The sequence below is a fragment of the Barbus barbus genome, assembly GCF_936440315.1.
Source record: "Barbus barbus genome assembly, chromosome: 43".
Lineage (NCBI taxonomy): Eukaryota > Metazoa > Chordata > Actinopteri > Cypriniformes > Cyprinidae > Barbus > Barbus barbus.
The window spans coordinates 925,835-950,881 of NC_136721.1; the positions used below are offsets into that span (position 1 = coordinate 925,835).

The window sequence follows — 25,047 nt, forward strand, 5'->3', positions numbered from 1 at the left end:
TCTGTCATCATTTACGCACCCTTGTGTCGTTCCAAACCTGTATGAATTCTTTCTAATGTTGAACACAAATAAAGATAACTGAAGAATGTTGGAAACAAAACAGTTACTGGTAGCCCTTAATCTCCATAGTATGGAATAAAAATACTATGGAAGTCAATGGCTACCAGAAACTGCAACATCCTTCAAAATATTATCTTTTGTGTTCCACAGGAGAAAAAAAATCAGGTTTGGAACAACATGAAAGTGAATAAATGATGACAGGATTTTTATTTTTGGCTGAACTATCTTTTTAATATTGCACTGATTTTAACACAATTTATTTTACAACTTTTATTATCAGCATTAAAAATGTTAAGTACACATTGCATATTTACAGTTTACCAGTGCATGGTATATAATATAATCCAAAGTATTTTTTGTGGACTGCTAAGAAATAATGTGTGTTATTAAGTGTTTATTTTCTACTGGCATTTTAGAGAGCAAGTGTGCAGTGCATCTTTGACTTGGAGAGCAAATGTTTGGCACGCAGGTTACCTCATGGTGTACAGAATAGTTCCGTTCTGCATGATGCGGAACAGCTTGTTGGGAGTGGTCATGTTGTGCGAAATAGAACGTTTGCCATTTCGGAAGAAAGTGTCCGGTGTCCAGATATTGCTGACCATTAGGTTGTTGAGACGCAGGATCTCAATAGGGCCCTCAAATTTCAGCCGGTCATCTATCCACATTTGCCGAAAAAACACATCCATTGTGTATTCCTGAGAAATGGTTTTAAGGGTTTTATAAGGTGTAGTTTCTGTGACTGCAGTTTGAAATCAACACACATCAATTTTTCATGTGCAGAGCATGTGCAAAAACAGATATATAAACAGCAACCCACAATACTGTTTTATGAGTGAACACATCAGCAAAGTGCCATCGGGTATGTATCTGATTCAGGCTGGTATACATTCACTCTGGAATGGTATGTTTATCTTTTTTCCCCCACTAATCTTTGCAGAGACTTATCTACTGTATACTGTCTTTCGGATTGTCACATTGGATCACATGGCAAGGGAGGTGGCTTTGGACATAAAATAGTGTAGCGTGTAAGGGAGGAAAGAAAGCCGAGCTGGGACCCTCACTGTCAGGGATTGTCAACCGGATTAAAATCCCCAAACTGCTATAATGACGTCCTGCCCAAATGTCAGAATAATGAAGCCAGGGCCGACATGACTAGAGGCAGTGGGCATAGAAAACATGCAATTACGGTGGATTTATGTTTGCATGTAACATATATATAATTGCTTTACTCACATACCATTTCCACATCAGAAACAGGACCAAAGCTGGTGACAAAGATGTCTGTTTTAACCTCTGTGACAGGACCTACAGTTTATTTTTTTTAAATAAATAAAATTGAATTAGTTCAAAAGAAAGAAGAAAAAAAATCCTTAGTTTATTCATAACACATATTTTAAACAAAATAAACTTGCAAAGCCATTAAGCAGTTTCTGATGAAGAACTTGAAGTCTTGGACGCAAAGTCCATCCCATTTAATTTCATGTGAAAATTGGATTCAACTCCCTAAAGTAAGACTTTAATATGTGAAGTGATTCCAGCACTGGCTGCCTACCTCCAAATCCAGGTCGGAGTCTGTTGTCATATCCATCTAATAATCTGTCCAAAACGCGCGTAATGTTATCCAAATATATCCTCGTCTCGGTTGGCGGATTTGCAAACACCTGTCCAACACTGTAAACAGACTCAACACTTTATTTCCATTTTCACACACGAACAGGCAAAGCAGAAAAATAAACACGCATGCAAAGTCCGATAAAAGCACTTTGCTACTTACCAAGACAGGAAAAAACATGTGCGTATCCAAGCCATGCTTTGCGCGCGCTCTCTATCCAAGTGTTCCCTTGTCAACTAGTGTTAGTTGCACGTCCCATAATTTATGTGTGCGAAAGGAGCTGGTGCGGTCGTGAGTCTTGTGTGCGTAAATCCTGAAGCTTTTATGCGTGAAGTCTTGCTGGAGTTCCTCAGTGGGGTTGCGCTTCTTCTGACTCACTCTGATGGGAAACTAAAGTGCTTTCAAAGAGGCGGAGTAGATGGAACCAAAGGACTTTGACAATGATCGAATAAAGCATTATGAGAGATTAGAGGAGAACCATAGAGTTGTCAGGGAATTATCCAAAGATTTGGAAGCGCAAATGTTCTGCTGTTTGAGTTTGCGTTATGGTCGGTGTGATATTTTATCCGTTTAAACTCTCAAACTTTCATCATTAGTTAATGTACATTCAAAAACTGAGAATTTCATGAAACTTTAATCAATGTATCTTTATATGCATAAGTAAATTTGAAACTACTGATCTTTTTAGGCATTATATAATATTTGCCAGTTAATGAGCGTTGTTTTAAATGAAACTTATAGGCAACATTTAAAAACCAAATAGTCCATTTTAGAGTTTATCTTATGTACTATCAATATATTAAAATGGCTTCTAGATTAGATTTCAGCAGCTTTTGTGACAGTTTTCACTTGTTTATATTTTATAGCTGGCTTGTTTACAGTTACAGACTAGAGTCTATAATATTAAGATAATGTCATTTTTAGGCATTATATAATATTTGCCGATCAATTATTGAGCTTTGTTTTAAAGCATGTTGCTTGCCAATCGAAGCATATAGCCAACATACATTTAAATACAAAATAATTCATTTTAGAGTTTTTATCTTATATGTAATATCAAAATCAAATGTTTACTTGAGCATTGCACTACAAATCATGTTTCACTATGCGCTGCTTCCCACAAAATCTCTCTTTAATCTGCACAACAATTTAATGTGCAATATATATATATAATTTTTTTTGCACAATAGTTTTGGATGAAATATGGGTGTTTTTATGATTTTTATGATATTTGTGTTTCATGATTATTTGATACAAAATCACTGATGCAATACAATTTCATGGCCAGTATTTATAGTACAGTAGTGCAATGGTGATAAAATGGCTCTCTCTATGCTGATACAGCCTTTTTCACTCACTCAGAATTGATGGGATCACATCTGCACCAGGATGGCTCTTTCCACTGGAGCTTATTCAAATGATGCCGTTTGAATCTTCTTGGCATAGCCTGTACCACTCTCACTGGAACAACACTGGGCCATTATCCTAATCCACAGTCATAAGGTTTAATGCATCAAGCCATCATACATCTTTTGACTAATCTCAAATTTGATGGGTCCATCAGCGTGCATTGTCAGGGAATGGAAATTACATGCTGATGTGGGATCAGCAGGATTTAAAATTCTGCCAGCTTCAGAGAAGTTGCCACCGAGTCACTTCTTCCAGTTGTTGTCCACTCCATGAAAAAAGGTCAGTTCTATCTAGACCAAACCCAGACATGATAATCGTGGAGCTTTTAGGAAATATAATGATGGCAGAGGAGGTTTCTGATATGACTGCTGAACAATGAGGTTGCTGGGATGTGAAATACCAGCAGAGGCAGGCCCGTTGAGCACTGAAGCATAGCGAGAACTGGGAGGCAAAAATCAAGCGAGCGGGTCACTGAAGCATGAACGGGGGTAAAGGTGTGCCAACAGACATGGATACTGTGCTTCTGGTCACAATAACACTACACCCAAGCAAATGTTTTCTGTTTGGTCAGTATGGCACTCTGTAAACAACTGTGTAGCAGCTGGCCCTTACAGAGGGGTACAATATGACCATGGTGCTCAGGCAGTTGTGCGAACATCACACCAAACATTAATTCAAATGTTATGCAGACTGACCTTGTATGTGAAATCCATGAAATCAACTTAACTATGGCAAACTTGAGTTTAAAGGTTTGTGAATACAGAATGTCTTTTAAGCATGTTCATTTAGGGCTCTGGGAGAGCTTGTTGGCCTTTCATTACATGCTTAACATTAAAGTATCAGGTTGATACATCCTTTCCAAATCAAATTAAGCCCAAGCAGAAACAATGTTTTTAAACTGGATATTTATCACATTTCAACACAATACAACACAACATAACATAAAAACAACAACAACAAAATAAACAAAATTTTTTTTTTTAAGTTAAGCAAATTATGTAATTTCTTTTTTGACAGGTCACAGAGAGCAAATTCCCCAAATTCAAGATAAAGCGGCAAAAAAGGGCCCCTGTGCAAGCTAAATCTATTATGTCAGGTCACTATTAACCCCTTCAAAACAATTGTGGGGACATTTTTTGATCCCCATTTTTTGATCCCCATGAGGTAAATAGCTTATAAATCACATGGAATGATTATTTATTTATTTATTTATTTATTTTATTTTGTGTGATGGGTCGGGTTGGGATAAGGGGACAAAATAAAATCAGTTTGTACATTATAAAAAAAAAAAAACATTATGTCTATGGAATGTTGCCATAAACCATGGAAACCGTGTGTGTGTGTATTTTACTTATCATTATCTTATCATCATAAACCTCATCATGTCTGTTTCTCTTACACTGACATTACTTACATCATAAGTGGTTGTAGCAGTGTTTTTTTGGAAGAAACAAGTATGAAAAAAACATACATCACCTTTAACTTAAATATTATAACTTGAAACTATTAAGATTAAAATAAGTGCACGCTAATTAAGGTTCCATAAACACAAATTAGAATATCAAGTCAATATTATTTGCATAGAGCTTTTAACAATGCAAATTGTGTCAAAGCAGATTTACATCGGCTTGATATAGAGCTGGGTGGCTTTATATCAGCTTGATAGTATTTAGTCGGGGAAATAGTTTGTCGAAATAGTGTCATTTTCCTCTGGCCAGACAAAATCAGCAGTTTAAATTAGGCTAAAGCAGAATCAGAATGTGCAAAGGACTCATCCGTTTCCTGTGGTCTTGTCCCGATGGCCGTCTTGGAGACAGGGTCTTCAATGGGGATCAGATCACTTATATAATAAGACATTTAGCCTTAGCCCAAACCAGGATTAGGCCATAGTTTAATTAGGACATTTAAGTAATTTTTATAAATATGCCTTAGAAAAAAGCATAACTGGTGTGCATCTTAAGACAAAACAAAGGCACTGACATGTTTGTGGGGAAGTCGTGGCCTAATGGTTAGAGAGCTGGACTTGTGATTATCAATTATGCTTTTCCACTTTTTGAATTTAAGTCAAGGCATAAAAAGATCTACAAAGTTACAAATCTCAAAGTCCACTCCAAAGGGAGATATTTAGTTTTTTTCCCCATTTTTTTTAATCCCTTTTCAAGAACTACAACGAACGGCTCATTTGGACAACAGCGTTGCTTTCCGGTGTTTGTGATGTCACAAAGAAGCCCATTAGAATATAATTAAAATAAATCCCGCCTACGGAAATTCAAATGGTTGGGGGGTGGAGAGAACACTTGGTTGAGCACTGCACATTTCAGAATCGAAACCCGGTGCAGGTATTTTTATATCACTGTTTTTTTCTGAAGGAAAATGACTGTCTTCAGAAAATTTGGGATATCATTTTCATTTAATCTTGCATGTAATGTCTGATAAATACATTGAATTGATATGACAGTATTGACGAACTTGCTGCTTTGGCAAGGGGCGTGGCAGTACTGAAACACGGTCTAAGCTGTTTGCCAATCACAACGCACTGGGACAGCTAACCAATCACAACACATTTCGGTTTTCAGAAGGCGAGCCTTCATCAAAGGCATTTGTATCAGGCTGGGGAGGGAGGTATTGTAATAATGTAAATTATGTGAAAAATAATGCGTTTTTCGAACCACCAAGCATGAGAGCATATTCTAGTGCCTAGTACACCCCCAAAACAAAATCAAGCCTTTGTAAAAGAGCATAATAAGACAAACATATTTACAGCTGATTGCTATCAATGCTAGACACTGTATTTTTCTACAGATATAACACTAGTGCTGATTTGTAGCCATTTAAACAGTTGAAAATATTAGTTTTTCATGCAAGCAGCCTGTTGAGCAACTACATATGCTTCAAAGTGGGATTCACGCTTGAAACTGCAATTACTGACACAGTATTGATAATATAGCAAAGGACGAGACAGAAATACCCTCACTAATTTTACCCTTTGCAGTTTGATTCTGGAACCGAGCCTGGTCCAAACACAGCATTTTATGATCAAATTATTAATAGTGGTTTGTCACTGTAGCTGCTTTAATAACAAATAACAACTATTTAATGGAAATTTCATGTGGACTGAAATTGAAGTGCCATCATCAGTTTCCATGGAAATTAATGTCTCAAAGTAAGTAACACAGGCATGACTTGTGAGGCCCTACATGAAAACTTGTTCAAATCTTCATGTAGACTACCTGAAATGCATGAGTGCACATGCGCATCCCCAGCTGATCCATAAGACCGGTGTCCCCATGACTACAGGCGTCATGTTATCAGAGAGACCTATATCTTTTGAGCATGTAATTGTCTTCCGTTGTTGTTACTCATTGAAAACAATTGTTTTAAACTTGAATAACAATACAAAAGTTAAGAAACATCAGGACATAATGATCATTAAAACTCTTACCCACTGAGCAAGAAAAAGGCAGTCCCTTGGTCGGTTTCAAATTCTTTGAAGTCTCACAGTTATATAATCCATTGCACAACCAAGCTAATTGTTATTATTAAAGTGTATTAAAAATTATATGTCTAAAATAGCATGTTTAAAGATTAGCTTTATTTAAAATGATAAAGAAAGCAATTACTAAACTACAAAACAAAACTTTTACTAAAATTCTGAATATACTATATTATTTATTTATATAGCCTAGACAGCACACAAAAGAGTGTTTCCTTTATAATCACTACAAAGCTGTCATTCATTCATTGGGAAGTTCCATTATAATGACACCCTTAACCACACCTCTCTCCATGTCAGTCTGTTGTGAGCTGAGACGCAAGAGATTAGAATATTGGAATTGTGGAATAATGGCTTTCTGTGCTTATTGTATATATGTTAAAAGGTTGGCTTTGAATCTTGCACTATGCATTGCACATTTTTTCTAGACCAGGAGTCATGCATTAAAAAGTTTACTGGAGACAAAGTGTTCTCAGAATTGAAACAGTTTATTTACACTTACATGATACCCTGCCATGTGTGTCATCTTTCATTTTAATGCGCAACATTATCTGAGTGAGGTGATTGTTAGCGCTGCTAGTGTTACCACATTTATGAGCTAAATTAAGTTACTTGCACGGGAATGGTTGGAAATACACAGTTTTAATTTTATCTTGACTGTTATTGTTTTTATTGTTTCATCATGTTTATTACGATCCCATTTCTGTACACAATAAAATGCTATTTGATCATTGCACTCAAATCCAGAGGACACGACTGATTTAAGAATAAATCAGTAATTTTTTGAATTATCAGCTCTAGGATGGAAATAATCCTTGGCTACAATAATACTTGGCTATCATATTAGAAAGAAAAGTGCATACAATAAAATTATGTAGTTTTTGGAGAGCCATATTTTTGTGTAATTGTGTATGTGGGGAACATTTGGACTTAGTATATGCATAGAATAGAAAAGAAAAATGGGGTGTTGTTTTAACCCCATTACACAGTTACTTACAGTATGTCAAATTCATGTAATAACTGACTTGATGGGTATTGATTTTGATCAAACATCGCTAAAGTCAACATGGTCTTGAAAAAGGAACCAGGTGGCCTCTTTTCTGGCTGGGAGGCAGGTAAAATGGCATTGAAGCTGGCTGATAGTTAGCTGCATTTTCAAGGTTGAAGACATCAATGGCATTGGCATGGACACATGCAATTCTCATCCAGAATTAGAGAACATCAGAGCACAGGGAGAACACATGGCCAGCAGGCAGATTTTGGAAGTTAACAATGTAAATGCAGTGTGTGACTGACAGGATTTCAGAAAGCTTAAGGTGAGGTCAACAAACTCTTTCAAATATCACCTGAAAGAGAGCTTTACTTTAATACAGAATTCCACATGTTGAAATATTGATATGCTATCAAATAAACTTCCATGAAAAATGAACATATATATTATACATTTACAAATATCTCAAGTTTCTCATTGTCATCTCTCAAGTGCACACTTCGCATCCTTGATCTTTTTTGGGGGAGATCCCACTTAATATAGATGCCTGAAAAGACTATTAATCTTTAACACATATATGTAAAGCGCTTTGGGTGTACAGCAATACACAATTAAAGCGTTATATACAGTGGGTACGGAAAGTATTCAGACCCTCTTAAATTTTTCACTCTTTGTTACATTTGCTAAAATCATTTAAGTTAATTTTTTTTCCTCATTAATGACAGCACCCCATATTGACAGAAAAACACAGAATTGTTGACATTTTTGAAGATTTATTAAAAAAGAAAAACTGAAATATCACATGGTCCTAAGTATTCAGACCCTTTGCTCAGTATTTAGTAGAAGCACCCTTTTGATCTAATACAGCCATGAGTCTTTTTGGGAAAGATGCAACAAGTTATGTGTGCCTTAGATTATGCAAATTAGTACCACAGGGAGAAAGAATGGGCTGTATGCGCCCCTCTGATGCCAACAGTCAGTCACAGCACTGTAATGGAGAACTGCCAAATTGAAATCTCCTCCTCATCGGAAAGGGATGCAAATACTCTTTCAAGAGATACTCTTGTTCTGAGTCTCCAGTCCATCCAGTGACACAGTACACTATGTTTTCAGAGACTCCAGTCTGTGAACTGGGAGACAGCAAAAGATACGACCAGATTCTGAGTCTTCAGTTTGTGAAGAATCAACAGATATGAGCACATTTTGAGTAAACACTATGTCCCGAGGCTTGATCTCAGAGAAACAATAGTGGATTGACCAAGTTCTTGGCCCAGAGAGGCAGAAGACAATACAGACACATTTCTGACAAGGTTAAGGCAAACAAACCTTCACTTGAAGGTATTATCATCTGCGTGTTCCAGATTGCTAGGACCCCCTTGATGCTCAAGGAAATCAGCATCCCACAGCACTTTGTATTCAAGGCTATTGAAATGCATTCCGACTTTATTATTATGTTCAGAGAGGTTATAGGCAAAAATGAGGATATTGTCAGTGTAAATGAAAACAAAACTATGAAGGTGCTTCTGGAAGGTATCGTTCATAATGCCTTGGAATATGTACGGAGCGCTGGTCAACAAATACAGCATCACCCTGTTCTTGTCGTGGCCAGTATCTGTTATGAAGGCAGCCTTCCGTGTTCTGATTAGGTTGTTGGCACTGCAGGTCAGGTTTGGTGAACACCTTTGCCTCTTGTAGTGTTTCCAGGGCACCAGGGGAGGAGGGTAGCAGTACTTGACAGCGATGCCATTAAGAGTCTTCTTGATTTTTTTGCCATGAAGAAGAAGCCTAAAGTGGCAGAGAATGTTGATGGTCAGATATAGCCTTGGTTGAGTGCCTCCTCCACCTATTTCCCATGGACTTCTGTTTGGGTAGTGAAAGGGTTACAGGGCTCCATGCTTCAGATCATTTGCACAGTCTCATGGTCTGTGAGGTGATAGCTGTGAAGTTTGTTTGGCACTAAAGACATTGAGGTGGTTATGAAAAAGAGGAGGGATATCAAGCTGTAGATCATTCAGTGGGCTTTCTACTGTTGAAGCACAGATGGTTGCAAAAGAAGGTGGCTCTAGATGGAGGGTGGGATTCTGGTTATGAAGAGGAAGAACTAGACATTCTTGGAGCAGAAGTCTCCCAGGACAGGACCTTACCCAACATCCGTAACACTGCTGTTAAATATAGTACTATCAGAATCTACCAAGGATGACAGTAGACATGTCATCAGTGGAAAATGTCTGGCACATGCCTATGCACGTTAATAGGGAAACAAAGAATTGCGCAAAGGTTGAGCTGTCTAGCTGGTCCTAAATCAAGGTAGGTAGTAACTGTGAGGGAAATGTATTCTGAGAAGAAAGTGACAGAACCAAGGCAGCCAGCGCAATCGGGCCAATTGCGGCTGAGTGTCAGCTGACTCAGCTCTTTTCTGGCAGCGGCTCACTTTTTTAGGATGAATTTATGTGCATATGAAAAATTCATTCTTTGTATAGTTCTATGGAGAACGAAGGCATGTTCTTTAGACAAAGGAATTTTGGTTTGGACTGTCTTCTATATGGGGGAGAAGTCAGTCTAAGGAAGCTCGTGAATTCAATCGTGGAACACGTGATGGCCATCTCTTTGACAATCAGTCTTGATTATTGATCAAAGTTGTTAAAGGACGTCGCGACATCATTTGATGTTAATGTCACTATGTAACCATGACGCAAGCGTTCAGGATACACACTGGAATTACTCAAACTTTCCTTATTTTTCACCAGCATTTTTACCTATAATTCATTTACACATTGCATTTCAATAAATGGACATAAGATGGATAAGATTAATTCCATTTTATGGTTAAAACCAACAGTGGAAGAGAAAAGATTCACAGTTGATCACATTGGACCAACAGTAAATGATTAACAATCATAGGTACAAACCAAAAAATTAAGGCAACAAGCGCAAACTGCAACTTAATTCATATGTGAAGTGTGTACTGCTAGGCACCTCTCCCAAAGTGTTTAATGTTACCTGCCAATGTGTCACTTGGCTGGCTAACGGTTTCAATATTTTTCTTCCATGTGTGATTTAAAAAAATAAATAAATAAAATAATTGCTTTGCCAAATAATTTTTTTTAAATCACCACATTTGTCGCTAGGCTACCTCCGCTAGCAGAGCAGGCTTCTCAAATTATTCAGGACTCCCTTCCTGTGGCTTATAGCTACGGTGCCCTTCCCACCAAATGTCTTTGCCTCGGAGCCACCGCTAGTGGCTTACAACATCCAAGCACGGATCCCGGCAGGTGCGGGCATAGACCCCTCATCCAAGACCATCACTAACGAGCAATTGGGTAACAGATGCATTGCAGGCCACAATAGGCCATAATAATCGTTTTGAATAAAGTATCAAAGTAAGTAACTTATGGTTCCGTTGAACAAACTTAATAAAATTTATCAAACAATATAACATGCATACGCATTACATCAAAGCCTACAGAGGACTCAAACGGCCCGACAATCGTCTACTTGTCACTGTGCGAACTAATCCCCATTCAGCTAAACAACTCTTAATTCAAACGTCCACTTAATCTTTAATATTTGGCCATTTCTTTATGATAGAAATGCTGCAACAATCGTAAATCATTGAACGTGGACATCAAAAGTTGCCATTTTTCTGAGTTTTTCATTACGTTCAGCCATTTCACCATTATAATCTGTTCAGCTTTTCCCCTATAGGCGGCGCAATTAAACGCGGGTTCATGATCAGCCCTTTCAATGACTGCCTTCTCAGCATTAGCCCATTGGAGTGGCTGCCAAGAAAATTTCCGGGATAAGAAATACCTTCTAATCGATCTATCAGCTCTGCATAACTCCCCGTTTCAAGCATAAACGCCTCGATTTCTTCTCGACGAATTCTCTCACAATAGTAGGACATCGATCAGGCAATCCATTTGATAAAATCATGGGTCTCAGCGCCTGGCTATCAAAAGTTGACACCACCTCCACTTCCAACGCCATGCCTATCCATACAGATTCATGGCATTTATTTGGGCAAAGCTAGCGCAGGAAATCCTATTTTGTCATATGCTTAACTTTCGAACGCAAGCAGCACCAAGATTTTTGACGTGTTATCAGAATCAGCTTATTGGATTTGTCTACATTTGCACAAGTAATCCTCATAGCGTCTTCCCTTTTAGCTGACTCAAATTATCCTGAGTATTGAACTCCCCGTCAGATGCTCCAAGAGCGCTCCCGGTCGAGCAAATACGTTTCTCTGTCGACTACCGGCGAGGCTCACCCATCCGACGCTTTGATTATTGAATTCCTATCGAATGCCGGTGAGAGCCTCCCGGCCGAGCAAACCTCGCCTTTTCCACCTGACTACCAGCTAAGCTTATCCATACAATGCCGCAAGTATTGAACTCCCGTCAAACGCTACAACAGCCTCTCGGTCAAGCAACCTTGGCCCTGTAGTCGGTCTACCGGCGAGGCTCAACCATCCGACACAGTAAGTATTGATCTCCCGTCGGATGCCGCAAGAACCTCCCGGCCAGACAACCCCAACATTTTCCATCCCACGGTCGCCTAGGCTTACCCGTCCGATGCCGTGAGTATTGACCTCCAGTCGGACGTCGGCGAGAGCCTCCCGACCACACAACTTTACCCTTCCGTCTTGCGTTCGGCGAGGCTTACCCATCCAACGCCGCGAGTATTGATTTCCCGTCAAATGCCAGCGAGAGCCTCCCGGTCAAGCAACCTTGCTTCTCCGGCCGGCTACCAGCTAAGCTTATCCATCCGATGCCGCGAGTATTGAACTCCTGTCGAACGCGTCAAGAACCTTCCGAAGATGGTTTTCTTTCAACGACCGGCGAGGCTTACCTGTCCGACGCTGTGAGTCGGATCCTGGTGAGAGCCTCCCGGTCGAGCAAACCTGTCCGGCGCTGTGAGTATCGAAGCCCCGTCGAACGCTTCAACAGCCGTCTGGTCAAGCAATCTTGGCTTTTCAGTCTGCCTACCGGCGAGGCTTAACCATCCGATGCAGCGAGTATTGATCTCCCATCGGATGCCGCGAGAGCCTCCCGACCACATAACTTTGCCCTTGCGCCCTTCGCTTGGCGATGCATTCCCGACCGACTCCGTGAGTCGTGATCTACCATCGAATGCGACAAGAGCCTTCAGAATACGTTTCTCTTTCAACTACCGGTGATTCTTACCTGCTCGTGCTGCGAGTATGGAACCACCGTCGAACGCTACAGCAGCCATCCGGTTAAGCAATCTTGGCTTTCAGTCTGCTACCGGTGAGGCTTAACCATCCGATGCAGCGAGTATTGATCTCTCATCGGATGTCGCGCGAGCCTCCCGGCCAAACAACCTTACCTTTTCCATCCTATGGCCGGTGAGGCTTACCCATCCAATGCCGTGAGCATCGATCTCCAGTCGGATGTCGGTGAGAGCCTCCCGACCACTCATCTTTACCCTTCTGTCTTACCTGTCCAATGCCGTGAGACTTAATCTCCCATCGGACGCTGGTGAGAGCCTCCCAGCCAGACAACATTACCTTTTCAAGTCCCACGCTTGGCGAGGCTTACCCGTCCGATACAGCGAGTCTTGATCTCCCGTTGGACGTCGGCTTCGATGATTATTGGTTAATTTGCCCCACCTGTGTTTACTCGTTACCCTCCTCATTTGCTCTCTTTATAATCTCCTTGTGTTTGCAGTCCTGTGCCGGTTCGTTGACAATGTCCTTGCCTTGCCGCCTTAGCACAAATAGTGTGGGGCCAGTTACCCTAAGTTGAGATTGACTTGATATGTTTTATGACATTAATTAAAAAACAACAACTTTAATTTAAAAGACAAAAATAAGCAAACATGTTAAATATCAAACCACTTTTTTTCATAATTGAAAACTGCAGCACATTTTTCAAGAGGCTGAGGACACAGGAGACACATTTTCCTTGCCACTCCATTCATAATAAATCACATGTAGAATAATGTGGTTTAAAACATTTAGGTAACACCAATATGTACTGTACAGATTAAAATAAATATATATTTTGATGAAAAGATCTATAACAGGCTTTGGGAGCTGTTCAATACAGAACAAACGAAAAACGTAGCTAAGAATAGTCCCGAGGCCTGATTATGTTTAGATATTGAAAAAAGGCATGTTTCAACCCCAATTCACTCTCTTGTGATTATCATCCTAGAACTCATATTTAACTCATAAAATATTTAATAACTTTGCAATACATACATTACAATTATCACCATGTAGTGCAGAGCAGTTAGTTTTGATTAATCATCATTGGTCTCTGAATGAATTTATAGATTTCTTTTGCGAATATAACGCTATTTGAAGTTGTTCTCGAGAACATTGTATGCATATATTAGGTATATAAACACATTTAAATATTAATCAAAGATAACACAAGTAAACACAACATGCAGTTTTTGAATGAAGGGTTTGTGCAATAGATCAGTACAGGGCTGCTAGCTTCTATGATATGCCTGGCAACATGCAGGGTACTGTATGTCTCAGACTTATGGCCTATCATACACCCAGGGGAATGCGGCGATAGGCGTGACGCACGTCTTTTTTACTTGTTTCAGCCTGGTGCAGTTATCATTTTCTCATCCTGTGCCATGTTGTTTAAATAGCAAATGCATTTGCCTATAGGCGGGTCCACAACACGCATACACTCTGCTTATTACACAAACAGCAGCACACAAACATGCCAAATATTAAAAATTAAATGATTACAATGTAAAAGATTATTAATGTGTAGGCTACATAAATATAAAAATGCCTACATATCATGATGGATAGTCATTGCATATATCAGAATTAGGCTACCTATTTGCTCACGCATGCACGAGCAGATCCGTTTCCTCTTTGGAGATGCGTTCGGTCTTTGCGCTTGCAATATAGTGAATCTACCATGGCGCATGCGCAACTGGCTCTGAAAGGGAATGGGAGATGAAACTCTGATTGGTTTATTGCACATTATGCCAAAAACACACCCATTATTCATTAAGAGAATAGGGACAACCCATTTAGACCAAGACCATTTTTCCCGTCGTTAAACTAGCAAAACTGGATTCGGACACACCTTAAGTGCACCTGCGCCGTGCGCTTTAGACCATGTGGTTAGATCGTTAAAATAGGGCCCTAAGTAATACATATACAGTAATACATATACAAAGATATGCAATTAATAAAGAAAATCAAATTGTGGAAACTGCTAAGACTGGCCCCTTTAATGTAATTATCAGGTAATATACTCACCTAAATAGTTTTTATTTATTTTTTTTATTTTTTTATTTATAAAGGGACCATGCACAATTTTTAACATAAAATTTCCATTTCATGTATTGTACCGGATTTAGCCAAAGGCTATTTTTCATCCGTAGTCTTTGCTTGATTGTGTGGGTTTATTATAAGCCACTAACTCATTAACTAAAAGTTTTTATACTATCCAATAAAAGTAGTATATATTTAAATATTAAAAAATAAAGAAATATCCTCTCACATTCTACTTTTATTTCCAGCTAATTTTTTAGACGTGTAAATATTTGTGATTACAGGCATTGCATTTACAGCTCTGGCAACATCTGGTGTCCTCTCATGCATCCCTGTAGCAGGACTGTGGCATGTTCACACAGATCTATACAATAAAATATGTTAATACTATTTATTTGTTTGTTTATATTATTTGATTTTTTTTGCTGAGTTTATTACAATAATTTTAAATTGTCATTAATTACTAACTAAAAGTACATTTGAATGATTTTTACCTGTAGATGTGCTTGACTAATAGTTGTGTTGTCCTCCAATTTTCTCTAGTGTGAAAAAGATAAATCTCAAAATCTACAGTAACTGATGGAAAGGGTTCAGATATACAAAAGATTCTGGAAAACCAAAGAATGCGGAGGACCTGGAGGATTTTTCTGATGTATATTGGGAATTTGAACTTCTCAGGACAAACAAGGGAGTCTTGAATAACTATCATGAAAAAAAAAGAATTATGTATCAACCAGGTAACAACATAAAGCATTACAAATCAAGCACATAAACTTTTCATCTGGGTAATTATTGTAAAATTAAGTTTAACTTGTCTTTTGGATTTAATATATATTTAAAAAAAAAAACTTTTACATGAAATAGATTATTCAGGGCAGCAGTAAGTAAGCAAATAAATAAATTATTATTTTGTTAAAATTATTAGCATTTTGCAGGTTATGTCCATCTTCATCTCATGCTACTTTAATATGGGTCAGTAGTACTTTGATCAATGGGAAGAGTACTATTACAAAAAAGGGAACACTTAAATCACACATTGGATGGAAACCAATAATCAACTTCACATCAGGGTTGCATTTAATATCAGACCAAAAATTAAAGGAAAAAAAGAAGATTAAATAACAGGCTGATCCAACTTGCATAAGTTTCATCACATCAGCTCATCATGTAAGTCAGTAGTGTGTACGGCCCCCACGTGCCTTGCATCCCGACAATGTCTAGACATGAACCTGATGAGATGATGAATGGTGTCTCCTCCTAGGCCCGGATTATGGCATCAGTGAGCTCCTGAACAGTCTGTGATGTTATTTGGTGGCTACGGATGCCTCGATGCATAATGTCCCACAGGTTCTGAATTGGATTCAGGTCAGGAGAATGTGAGGGCCAGTCAATGGCATAAATGCCTTCATCATCCAGAAACTGAGGCTGGACATTGTCCTGCACCAGGAGGAACCCACAGCACCAGAGTGAGATCTGACAGCGGCTCTGAGGATTTAATCCCAGTACCTAACAGTAAAGTCAAGTCACCTTTATTTATACAGCGCTTTTAACAATACAGATTGTGTCAAAGCACTTAACAGTATCAAATTGGAGGACAGAGTGTCAGTAATGTATAATAATAAGATTAAACACTCAATTTTCAGTTAAGGCATTTCATGAGGCCTGCCCCCAGCAGGTTATTGTTCCAGTTATTCTTTCAGAAACTACCTGTCTTGTCTTCCCTGCTGGAAGAGATAAAAGTATTCTGAGACTCAACCTCTCAGTGATTGTCAGTGATGCAACAGTCTGTCTAAGCCTTGCCTAGTGACAGGGGGACAGATAAAGGCTAGAATACACTACATGACTAGATTTTTGCCCCAATTTACAGTCTGGAGAAATTGACTGTAGTTGCCTGAGCCAGAGCCAGAGTCAGTGTCAAAGTCAGAGCCAGTCTACAGATTTGAGTTGACAGATTGCACAGAAAATCACGTAGTGTATGATAGTCACACACTCTAATTTTTTATTTTTTTTTTAGCTTCAGACTCTGATTCCATCTAGTTGGAGGATATCAAACATGTTTATTTTTTTAGAGAAACTTAGGTCAGAGAAACTACTTGGAGAATCTTTACAAGTGCACTGAGAATGCCTCTTGCTTGCGTGGTCTGTTGTGAGATGTTTTGTGCCATTGCCTGTGTTTCCAAATGAAAGGACAAATAACAGTACTGACCTTGAGCCTCTGAAGAACTCTAAGAACCAGATCATTCCTGAAATGTTGTGTTGTTGGTTCAAACTGCTTTCTAGCTACCCACTGTACCTACCATAAAAATATAATACAGCGTTTATACACACAATATTACATTGTTATACACACAGTTTTTGTTTTTTGAATACTTGCCAGTGCTGGTTACAGTCTGCTGTCATTGAACATTCGCAGTGCGCTCAAGTACTGCCAGCTGATTATAAGTTGGCCATTCAACTGATACTGCGCTACTCTCAGTCACTGAAGCCTTGTGGATTGCAAAAGCTGATTCCAAATCATCAGTTCTTATTCTGCTGGATCTATCTGCCACTTTTCACACTGAATCATCAGATCCTCCTGTCCCCCCTCTCATCACTGGGCATCACAGGAATCCCACTTCGCAGGTTTGAATCCCATCTCACAGGTAGGTCTTTCAGGGTGGCCTGGGGAGGAGAGGTATCCAAAGTGCATCAACATCTTGGCATGGATGAAAGAACATCACCTACAGCTCAACCTGGCAAAGACTGAGCTTATCGTCTTCCCTGCCACTCCAACTCTACAGCATGATTTCACCATCCAGTTAGGTTAATCAATAATTACCCCATCAAGTTCGTCACGAATCTTAGTGTAATCTTTGATGACCAGCTGACTCTTAAAAACTACATTGCAAAAACTGCTCGATATTACACAACATGCTCGATGCTACACAACATCAGCAAGATCAGGCCCTTTCTAACGGAGCATTCTGCACAACTTCTTGTCCAGGCCCTTGCCATTTCTAGGCTGAACTCCTGCAATGCTATTCTGGCTGGACTCCCATCATGCACAATCAAACCTCTAAAAATGTTTCAGAATGCAGCAGCATGACTGGTCTTCAACGAGCCCAAAAGGGCCCACGTCACACCTCTCTTTATCTCCCTGCACTGGCTGCCGGTTGTGGCTCACATCAAGTTCAAGACATTGTTGCCTGCATATAGAACAACCACAGGCTCAACACCCGCCTACTTCCACTTACAATTACGAATCTTCATCTCCTCCAGAAGTCTGAGATCCACTAGTGAGCGACGCCTTGTGGTACCATCACAATCACTTTCCAGAGCATTTTTGTTCACCGTTCCTGGCTGGTGGAATGATCTTCCCACCCCTATCCGGAATGCTGATTCCCTGACACTTTTCAAGCGACAGCTGAAAGCTCATCTCTTTCGTCACCATCTGACTTCATCCTAAAAAAAAAAAACTTTGCTTCTCTGTACTGAATTCCTAGTCTAGCTTGTACCTATTTGAACAATGCCTAAACTTAGTATTACTAGCATTTCCTGTGTCTATTTGCCTCTTTAAGATGAATCGCTTGATGTATTCGATAAATTGCAAGTCGCATTGAATAAAAGCCTCTGCTAAATTAATAAATGTAAATGTAAGCAAGCATTGAGGGGTTATGAAAGTGGAGGCTTTTGGGACAGTACTTCAGCAATACTGAATGGAAAACTTCAAGCTTACCTGAACAAAACAAATATATATTGATTCCAGTGTTCAGCACTGTGTACATGCTATGTCCAATAACATGCATTATTGTAGTGCAAACTTACTGTATGCTTGAAGAGGGCCATTCGCCTAAGGTCCTTCAGGAGACCACTGTCCAAGACAAGGGTTTGTAATGTACTGAAGACTTGAGAATCTCTTTCAAACCATTTCTTTATTATCTGCTGGTCAAAACTGAGCTAACTATGCAGACATCTTTGTTGCTCTCCAGTCCAGTCCAGTTCCTCAGTCCATATATGAACCACACAAATGTGACTCAGAAGTGACTTTTGATCAACTCCTGATGAAAAAAAAAATGATTTGATATTATGTAGCTTTACTACGTAAACTACGTAGCTTTATGATTAGAAACATTGGAATCACAGGTACTGGAACACAATAACACAACTTACACAAGGGTCATCTCCACAAGTCACACAGCAAAACCACAAGTGGTTGCAAATACTCTTAATCAATGGCTGTTATTCTCTGTTGTCTCTGTATCTTGATATGGATAGCATTTTCTTGAGCCTTCCTATACCAAAATAACAGAACAACTTCCATTTTTTATCAAACCTTTTACGATCAACAACACAGCATAGTCAGTGTTTCATTTTGTGTAGTAGACATTTTATAACTTTTTTTTAAAATAAAAAAGTAGACAATAAACAAAAGTTGAAAGTATTTGATGTAATATAGACTAAATCAAGACTATATAATATAAAGCATGAAGAGTTTGTGGTTTAAAACATTACATACCCCTCACCACATAACAGACATCAAACTTGTGGTGAATGTCTGGATAATCAGCTCTCATAATCTTCCATATCGATGGGCATCTATCAGTGGTCACCGCAAGTATCTTAATGCCTTCATCCAAAATTCTGTTTACTGCTCTCTTGAAACCAACTGGCTCCATTGAAACAGAGAAAGACATTTCTGTGACCTGTTAAATAGACCAATAAAAAGTGAGACATAACAAACACATTATGAAGATGCCTTTTTTGCATGTCAGTTGTTCTTCCTCTTCTTCTGTTGTAGTAGTTGTATTCAAGGCAGAGGTGGAAGTAGGTGAAACAAAACATCCTTCTTTTCTTATGGTGGATCTAGTGAAAGCATGCTGACATTTAGGTCAGTACTTTCATCAGGCTCCTCTTCACAATGAGCTGGTTCCGAGCTGAGGATAACCACAGGTAAGTACCATTTTGATGAAAAATAAAACACAGGCATCCTCATTCTCCATTAAAAACAAACAGCATCAGCTTACGTGTGAGTATGTGCCTGTACATATGTCATTATGCCATAGTCATGAACACGCTGTAGATTAAAGGCAATAATGTTGCAAATAAGGTGCTGTTTCCAATCATTTCACGTCATAAGACCTCGATATAATTTGGTCTAGCCTGTATATATTTTTTTGACTCTCAAAAAGCGACTGCCACAGACATGCGTGTATGAATCGCCAAGGTCAATGGTTTCACCTAAAAATCTTCTTTACTGTTCTACTGAAGAAAAAAGTCACCTACATCATTTGTAGTCTGTTTTGAGTTTGCATTAGTTGCAAAGGCTCATGCAGCACTGAGTCTGACGTGAAACCAAGCTTCTTGCACCCCAAAGCACTGTTGCCTCGCGAAGAGTTGAAACTGTGAGCTCACTTGAGAATTGACACCACAACCTTGACAGGTTAAGTAATCTCTCCTTCATAGGGCTTTGTGCAATATTAGTGTTGTTTAGACGTTATCACTGGACACCAAGCCAAAAGGTCATCATGCACATCAGTACACCAGTCTCCGCCGAATGCATCGGTGTCCCAGTGTAGGTGCTGCTTGGGTTGTTTATGTAGTGGCACATCAGGTTACATTATCCCTTGTCACATCAGGTAAGACTTGTGGTCGGCAAGTATGTCTGTGAGCTGTATTTGAAGATGGGCATTCAGCACACCAATAAATGTGGCAGAAAACAAACATTAAGCTTCATCACAGTAGTCATTGCTTTTTTTCAGTGTATTGATTGCGGGTTTAAAATGTTTGTTTTTCCATTCATTATTTTCCTCTGTCTCATAAATGCTCACAGCTTCATACATACATACATACATTTATCGTGCACTCGCATAGACAAAAGCATTTGCTTAGTTGTGTGCACCAGTTAAATAGGTTGTGCTGCCTTTATTGATAACTAATTTATTTTACAAGGAATAACAGTCCATTTTATAATGGTTATTTTCTGAAATGAGTCTACCTTTATGATTTATGTGGACAAATGTGACCTCTGGAGGGTGCAGCATTTTGAAATAAAGCAGCTACTGTTCAAACAGTGAACTTTAGAATATCAGAATAAGAGTGTGTGTTATGAGACAGCTAATGACGTTGTTCAATGTGTTAGTTTTCAAATCCCTTCTACTCAGAAAGGGAGATACATGCTTTAAAACAAACAGAAGCACTAAAGCTCCTGGAAGTTCAGAGAGTTCAGAAACATCAGCAGCAGCAACAACAACAACCATAACCACAAGTCTATGCCCCCCACAAACAATTTTTTTTCTTCAAAGCCCCTCCATCTGCATCTTCCAGATTGTCTAGGACGTTCTTCAATGACTTGAGAACCTTCTTTCCAAGGCTCCTCCAACTGCAAATTCCAGATCGCCAGAACCTTCACCTCCAAGGTACCTGCACTGGTGTCTTCCGGACTGCAAGGACCTTCTTAGTGCTACATGAGTTCAGCATTCCACAGCACTTGGTATTAAAGAGGGTGAATCAGAACCCATCTCTTTTTCCACTGCAATGTGCCCCAGCACAACCAGTGAAGGACCACTATCAGACTTATCGCTTGATCACTATACCAAACCTCTTTCCAGAGACCTTGGTAGTATTGTGTATTATCAGAATTGTCCTGAGGCTTCCTCATCACCCATGTTAGCAGTAGTCACTGCAAGAGTGAGGGTGGATCCCAGTAGTGGTTCGACAAAGGCCTCTCATGAGCTTGCTTCCTCTCAGCTGTCTCAACACTAACCCCCTGATGATTCAGGGACTATAAAATGCAGTAGGCAAATGGCCTTGACCTGTATCCTTTTCATTGTGTTTGAACTTCTGTATTACTCTGTAACCATTTGCTGTGTAAGTGTGTTTACAACTTTGTTTCCTGTTGGTGTTTGTGACAATTTTGTTTACTTTTCCTGTGTTTTAATAGGTGGTGTTACTGGAAGCAACATCTTGAGGAAAACTGGGTGGCGCCAATATGTCGAATCTGACATTGTGTTCTAGCATCTGATTTTGGTCTCCTGCATGGATGATGGGCTTTTTTCAAACAAATGTTAAGACAGTACAGCCCTTATGCAAAAAAAAATATATTTCTTAATATATGAATGATCAACATATTAAACAGCATAATGGCATATTAAAAATTACATAGAATAATATAATTTATGAAATACATGTTTCATATTTTAAAATATAGGTAGTTTGCAATAGCATAAGCACACCCTCTTATACTAAACACTTAGTTTAAAAAACTATCACTGTGCTGAAAATGACACGACCATTACTCTTTAAATAAAGTAACATAGAATTCAATGGTGTTTGGCCAATCATCGTCCTGACCACAGGCTCTACTCTTCTGCACAATGGTTACCCCACAAACTTACACATACCAGAAACCTTTTTACATTTCAAAATAATCCAACATTAAACAGACATCCCCCTATATTAATATTGAGCAAAAACATATGAAATAACACTTCATTTTAACATTTTTACTCACCTTTAACAGTCAGAAGCAAAGCATGCTGGGAACTAGAAATCTGCTTTAACTTATTCAGTGAATGTGTGTATATACATTCACATTTATATGGGAACATCTACAAACCCGATTCCAAAAAAGTTGGGACACTGTACAAATTATGAATAAAAAAGGAATGCAATAATTTACAAATCTCATAAACTTATATTTTATTCACAATAGAATATAGATGACATATCAAATGTTGAAAGTGAGACATTTTGAAATGTCATGCCAAATATTGGCTCATTTTGGATTTCATGAGCGCTACACATTCCAAAAAAGTTGGGACAGGTAGCAATAAGAGGCCGGAAAAGTTAAATGTACATATAAGGAACAGCTGGAGGACCAATTTGCAACTTATTAGGTCAATTGGCAACATCATTGGATATAAAAAGAGCCTCTCAGACTGGCAGTGTCTCTCAGAAGTCAAGATGGCAAGAGGATCACCAATTCCCCCAATGCTGCGGCGAAAAATAGTGGAGCAATATCAGAAAGGACTTTCTCAGAGAAAAATTGCAAAGAGTTTGAAGTTATCATCATCTACAGTGCATAATATCATCCAAAGATTCAGAGAATCTGGAACAATCTCTGTGCGTAAGGGTCAAGGCCGGAAAACCATATTGGATGCCCGTGATCTTCGGGCCCTTAGACGGCACTGCATCACATACAGGGATGCTACTGTAATGGAAATCACAACATGGGCTCAGGAATACTTCCAGGAAACATTGTCGGTGAACACAATCCACCGTGCCATTCGCCGTTGCCGGCTAAAACTCTATAGGTCAAAAAAGAAGCCATATCTAAACATGATCCAGAAGCGCAGGCATTTTCTCTGGGCCAAGGCTTATTTAAAATGGACTGTAGCAAAGTGGAAAACTGTTCTGTAGTCAGACGAATCAAAATTTGAAGTTTTTGTTGGAAAATTGGGACGCCATGTCATCCGGACTAAAGAGGACAAGGACAACCCAAGTTGTTATCAGCGCTCAGTTCAGAAGCCTGCATCTCTGATGGTATGGGGTTGCATGAGTGCGTGTGGCATGGGCAGCTTACACATCTGGAAAGGCACCATCAATGCTGAAAGGTATATCCAAGTTCTAGAACAACATATGCTCCCATCCAGACATTGTCTCTTTCAGGGAAGACCTTGCATTTTCCAACATGACAATGCCAGACCACATACTGCATCAATTACAACATCATGGCTGCGTAGAAGGAGGATCCGGGTACTGAAATGGCCAGCCTGCAGTACAGATCTTTCACCCATAGAAAACATTTGGTGCATCATAAAGAGGAAGATGCAACAAAGAAGACCTAAGACAGTTGAGCAACTAGAGCCTGTATTAGACAAGAATGGGACAACATTCCTATTCCTAAACTTGAGCAACTTGTCTCCTCAGTCCCCAGACGTTTGCAGACTGTTATAAAAAGAAGAGGGGATGCCACACAGTGGTAAACATGGCCTTATCCCAAGTTTTTTGAGATGTGTTGATGCCATGAAATTTAAAATAAACTTATTTTTCCCTTAAAATGATACATTTTCTCAGTTTAAACATTTGATATGTCATCGATGTAGACGATCACAAACTTGTTGAGGAACTCCCGGAACACCTCGTTCATGAAACTTTGGAACACGGACGGTGAGTTTGAAAGGCCATACAGCATGACCCGATATTCATAGTGGCCTGCGGAGGTGATGAATGCCGTCTTCCACTCGTCGCCTTCCCGGATTCGAACAAGGTTGTACGCGCTCCGCAGGCACAATTAGGAGAATATGCGGGCTCCATGGAGGTCCTCCAGGGCGGCTGAGACCAGGGGAAGTGGATACGGCAGCTTCACCATTTGAGAATTCGATAGCATGCGATAGTCGATGCAGGGCCTCAAGCCCCCGTCCTTCTTACCCACGAAGAAGAAGCTTGAGGCAGCTGGAGAGGTGGACGGTTGGATGAATCCCTGCTGTAATCCTCCATGGCCTTGCACTCTGGGATGGACAAGGGATATACTGGACCTTTGGGAGTTTTGCCCTAGGCAGCAAGTCCCATGGCCGATGTGGTGGAAGCATCATGGTTGCCTGCTTGCTGAAGAAAGTAGTCAGAAAGTAGAAAGTAGTCATAGTAAGATGGGACGTGGGTGTCTCCTGGGGCTCTGGGCTTTCAATCAGGGTAGACGCAACTTTAGCTTTGACAGGACGTGAAAGCGGTAGGGGTATGGTGTTGAGACAATTTTGATGACATGACTCGCTCCAGCGAGTGACCTCACATGGTTCCCATCAGACTTCTGGAAAGTGAGCCAGGGGCGTCCCAGGATGATATCCATGGTGGGTCCCTCTAGTACCTAGAAAGGAGATGGTTTCCTCATGCAGAAAACCGATTCGTATGAGTAGTTGATTCAATGAGTGGTTGCACTGGTAGCAGAGACAATGTAGCAATTTCAGGATCAACTTGAAGGGTACTCGCCGAAGGGCGTGGGGGTCTGACAGGGCAGGCACTGATGAAATGTCCTGGAGCACCACAGTAAAGACACAGTCTGGCCACTAAGCGGCGAGCACGCTCAGCGCGAGTGAGTCGGGTGGAATCCACTTGCATGGGCTCTGGTACTGAGGGACCGCTGGTGGACGCGGAGGACTGGTGGGCAGCTTCGTGGGGATGACCATCGGACAATTGCCGCGAGATGTGAGTGACTTGCTGCATAAAACTTTCTAGTC

General features: G+C 39.8%; 1 protein-coding gene across 1 annotated transcript in view; it reads right to left on the reverse strand.

The window, feature by feature from the left end:
- The window catches only part of LOC306862250 (gamma-aminobutyric acid receptor subunit alpha-6-like), a gene marked incomplete at both ends in the record, with an annotated part of 30,640 nt that extends 17,635 nt beyond the window's left edge, over window positions 1-13,005 (reverse strand). The window contains 4 exons of the mRNA XM_079405001.1: window positions 535-755; window positions 1,298-1,365; window positions 1,613-1,721; window positions 12,943-13,005. Coding sequence (XP_079261127.1) covers window positions 535-755; window positions 1,298-1,365; window positions 1,613-1,721; window positions 12,943-13,005 — 461 coding nt within the window. The remainder of the gene's footprint in view (window positions 1-534; window positions 756-1,297; window positions 1,366-1,612; window positions 1,722-12,942) is intronic.
- Window positions 13,006-25,047: the final 12,042 nt, after the last annotated feature.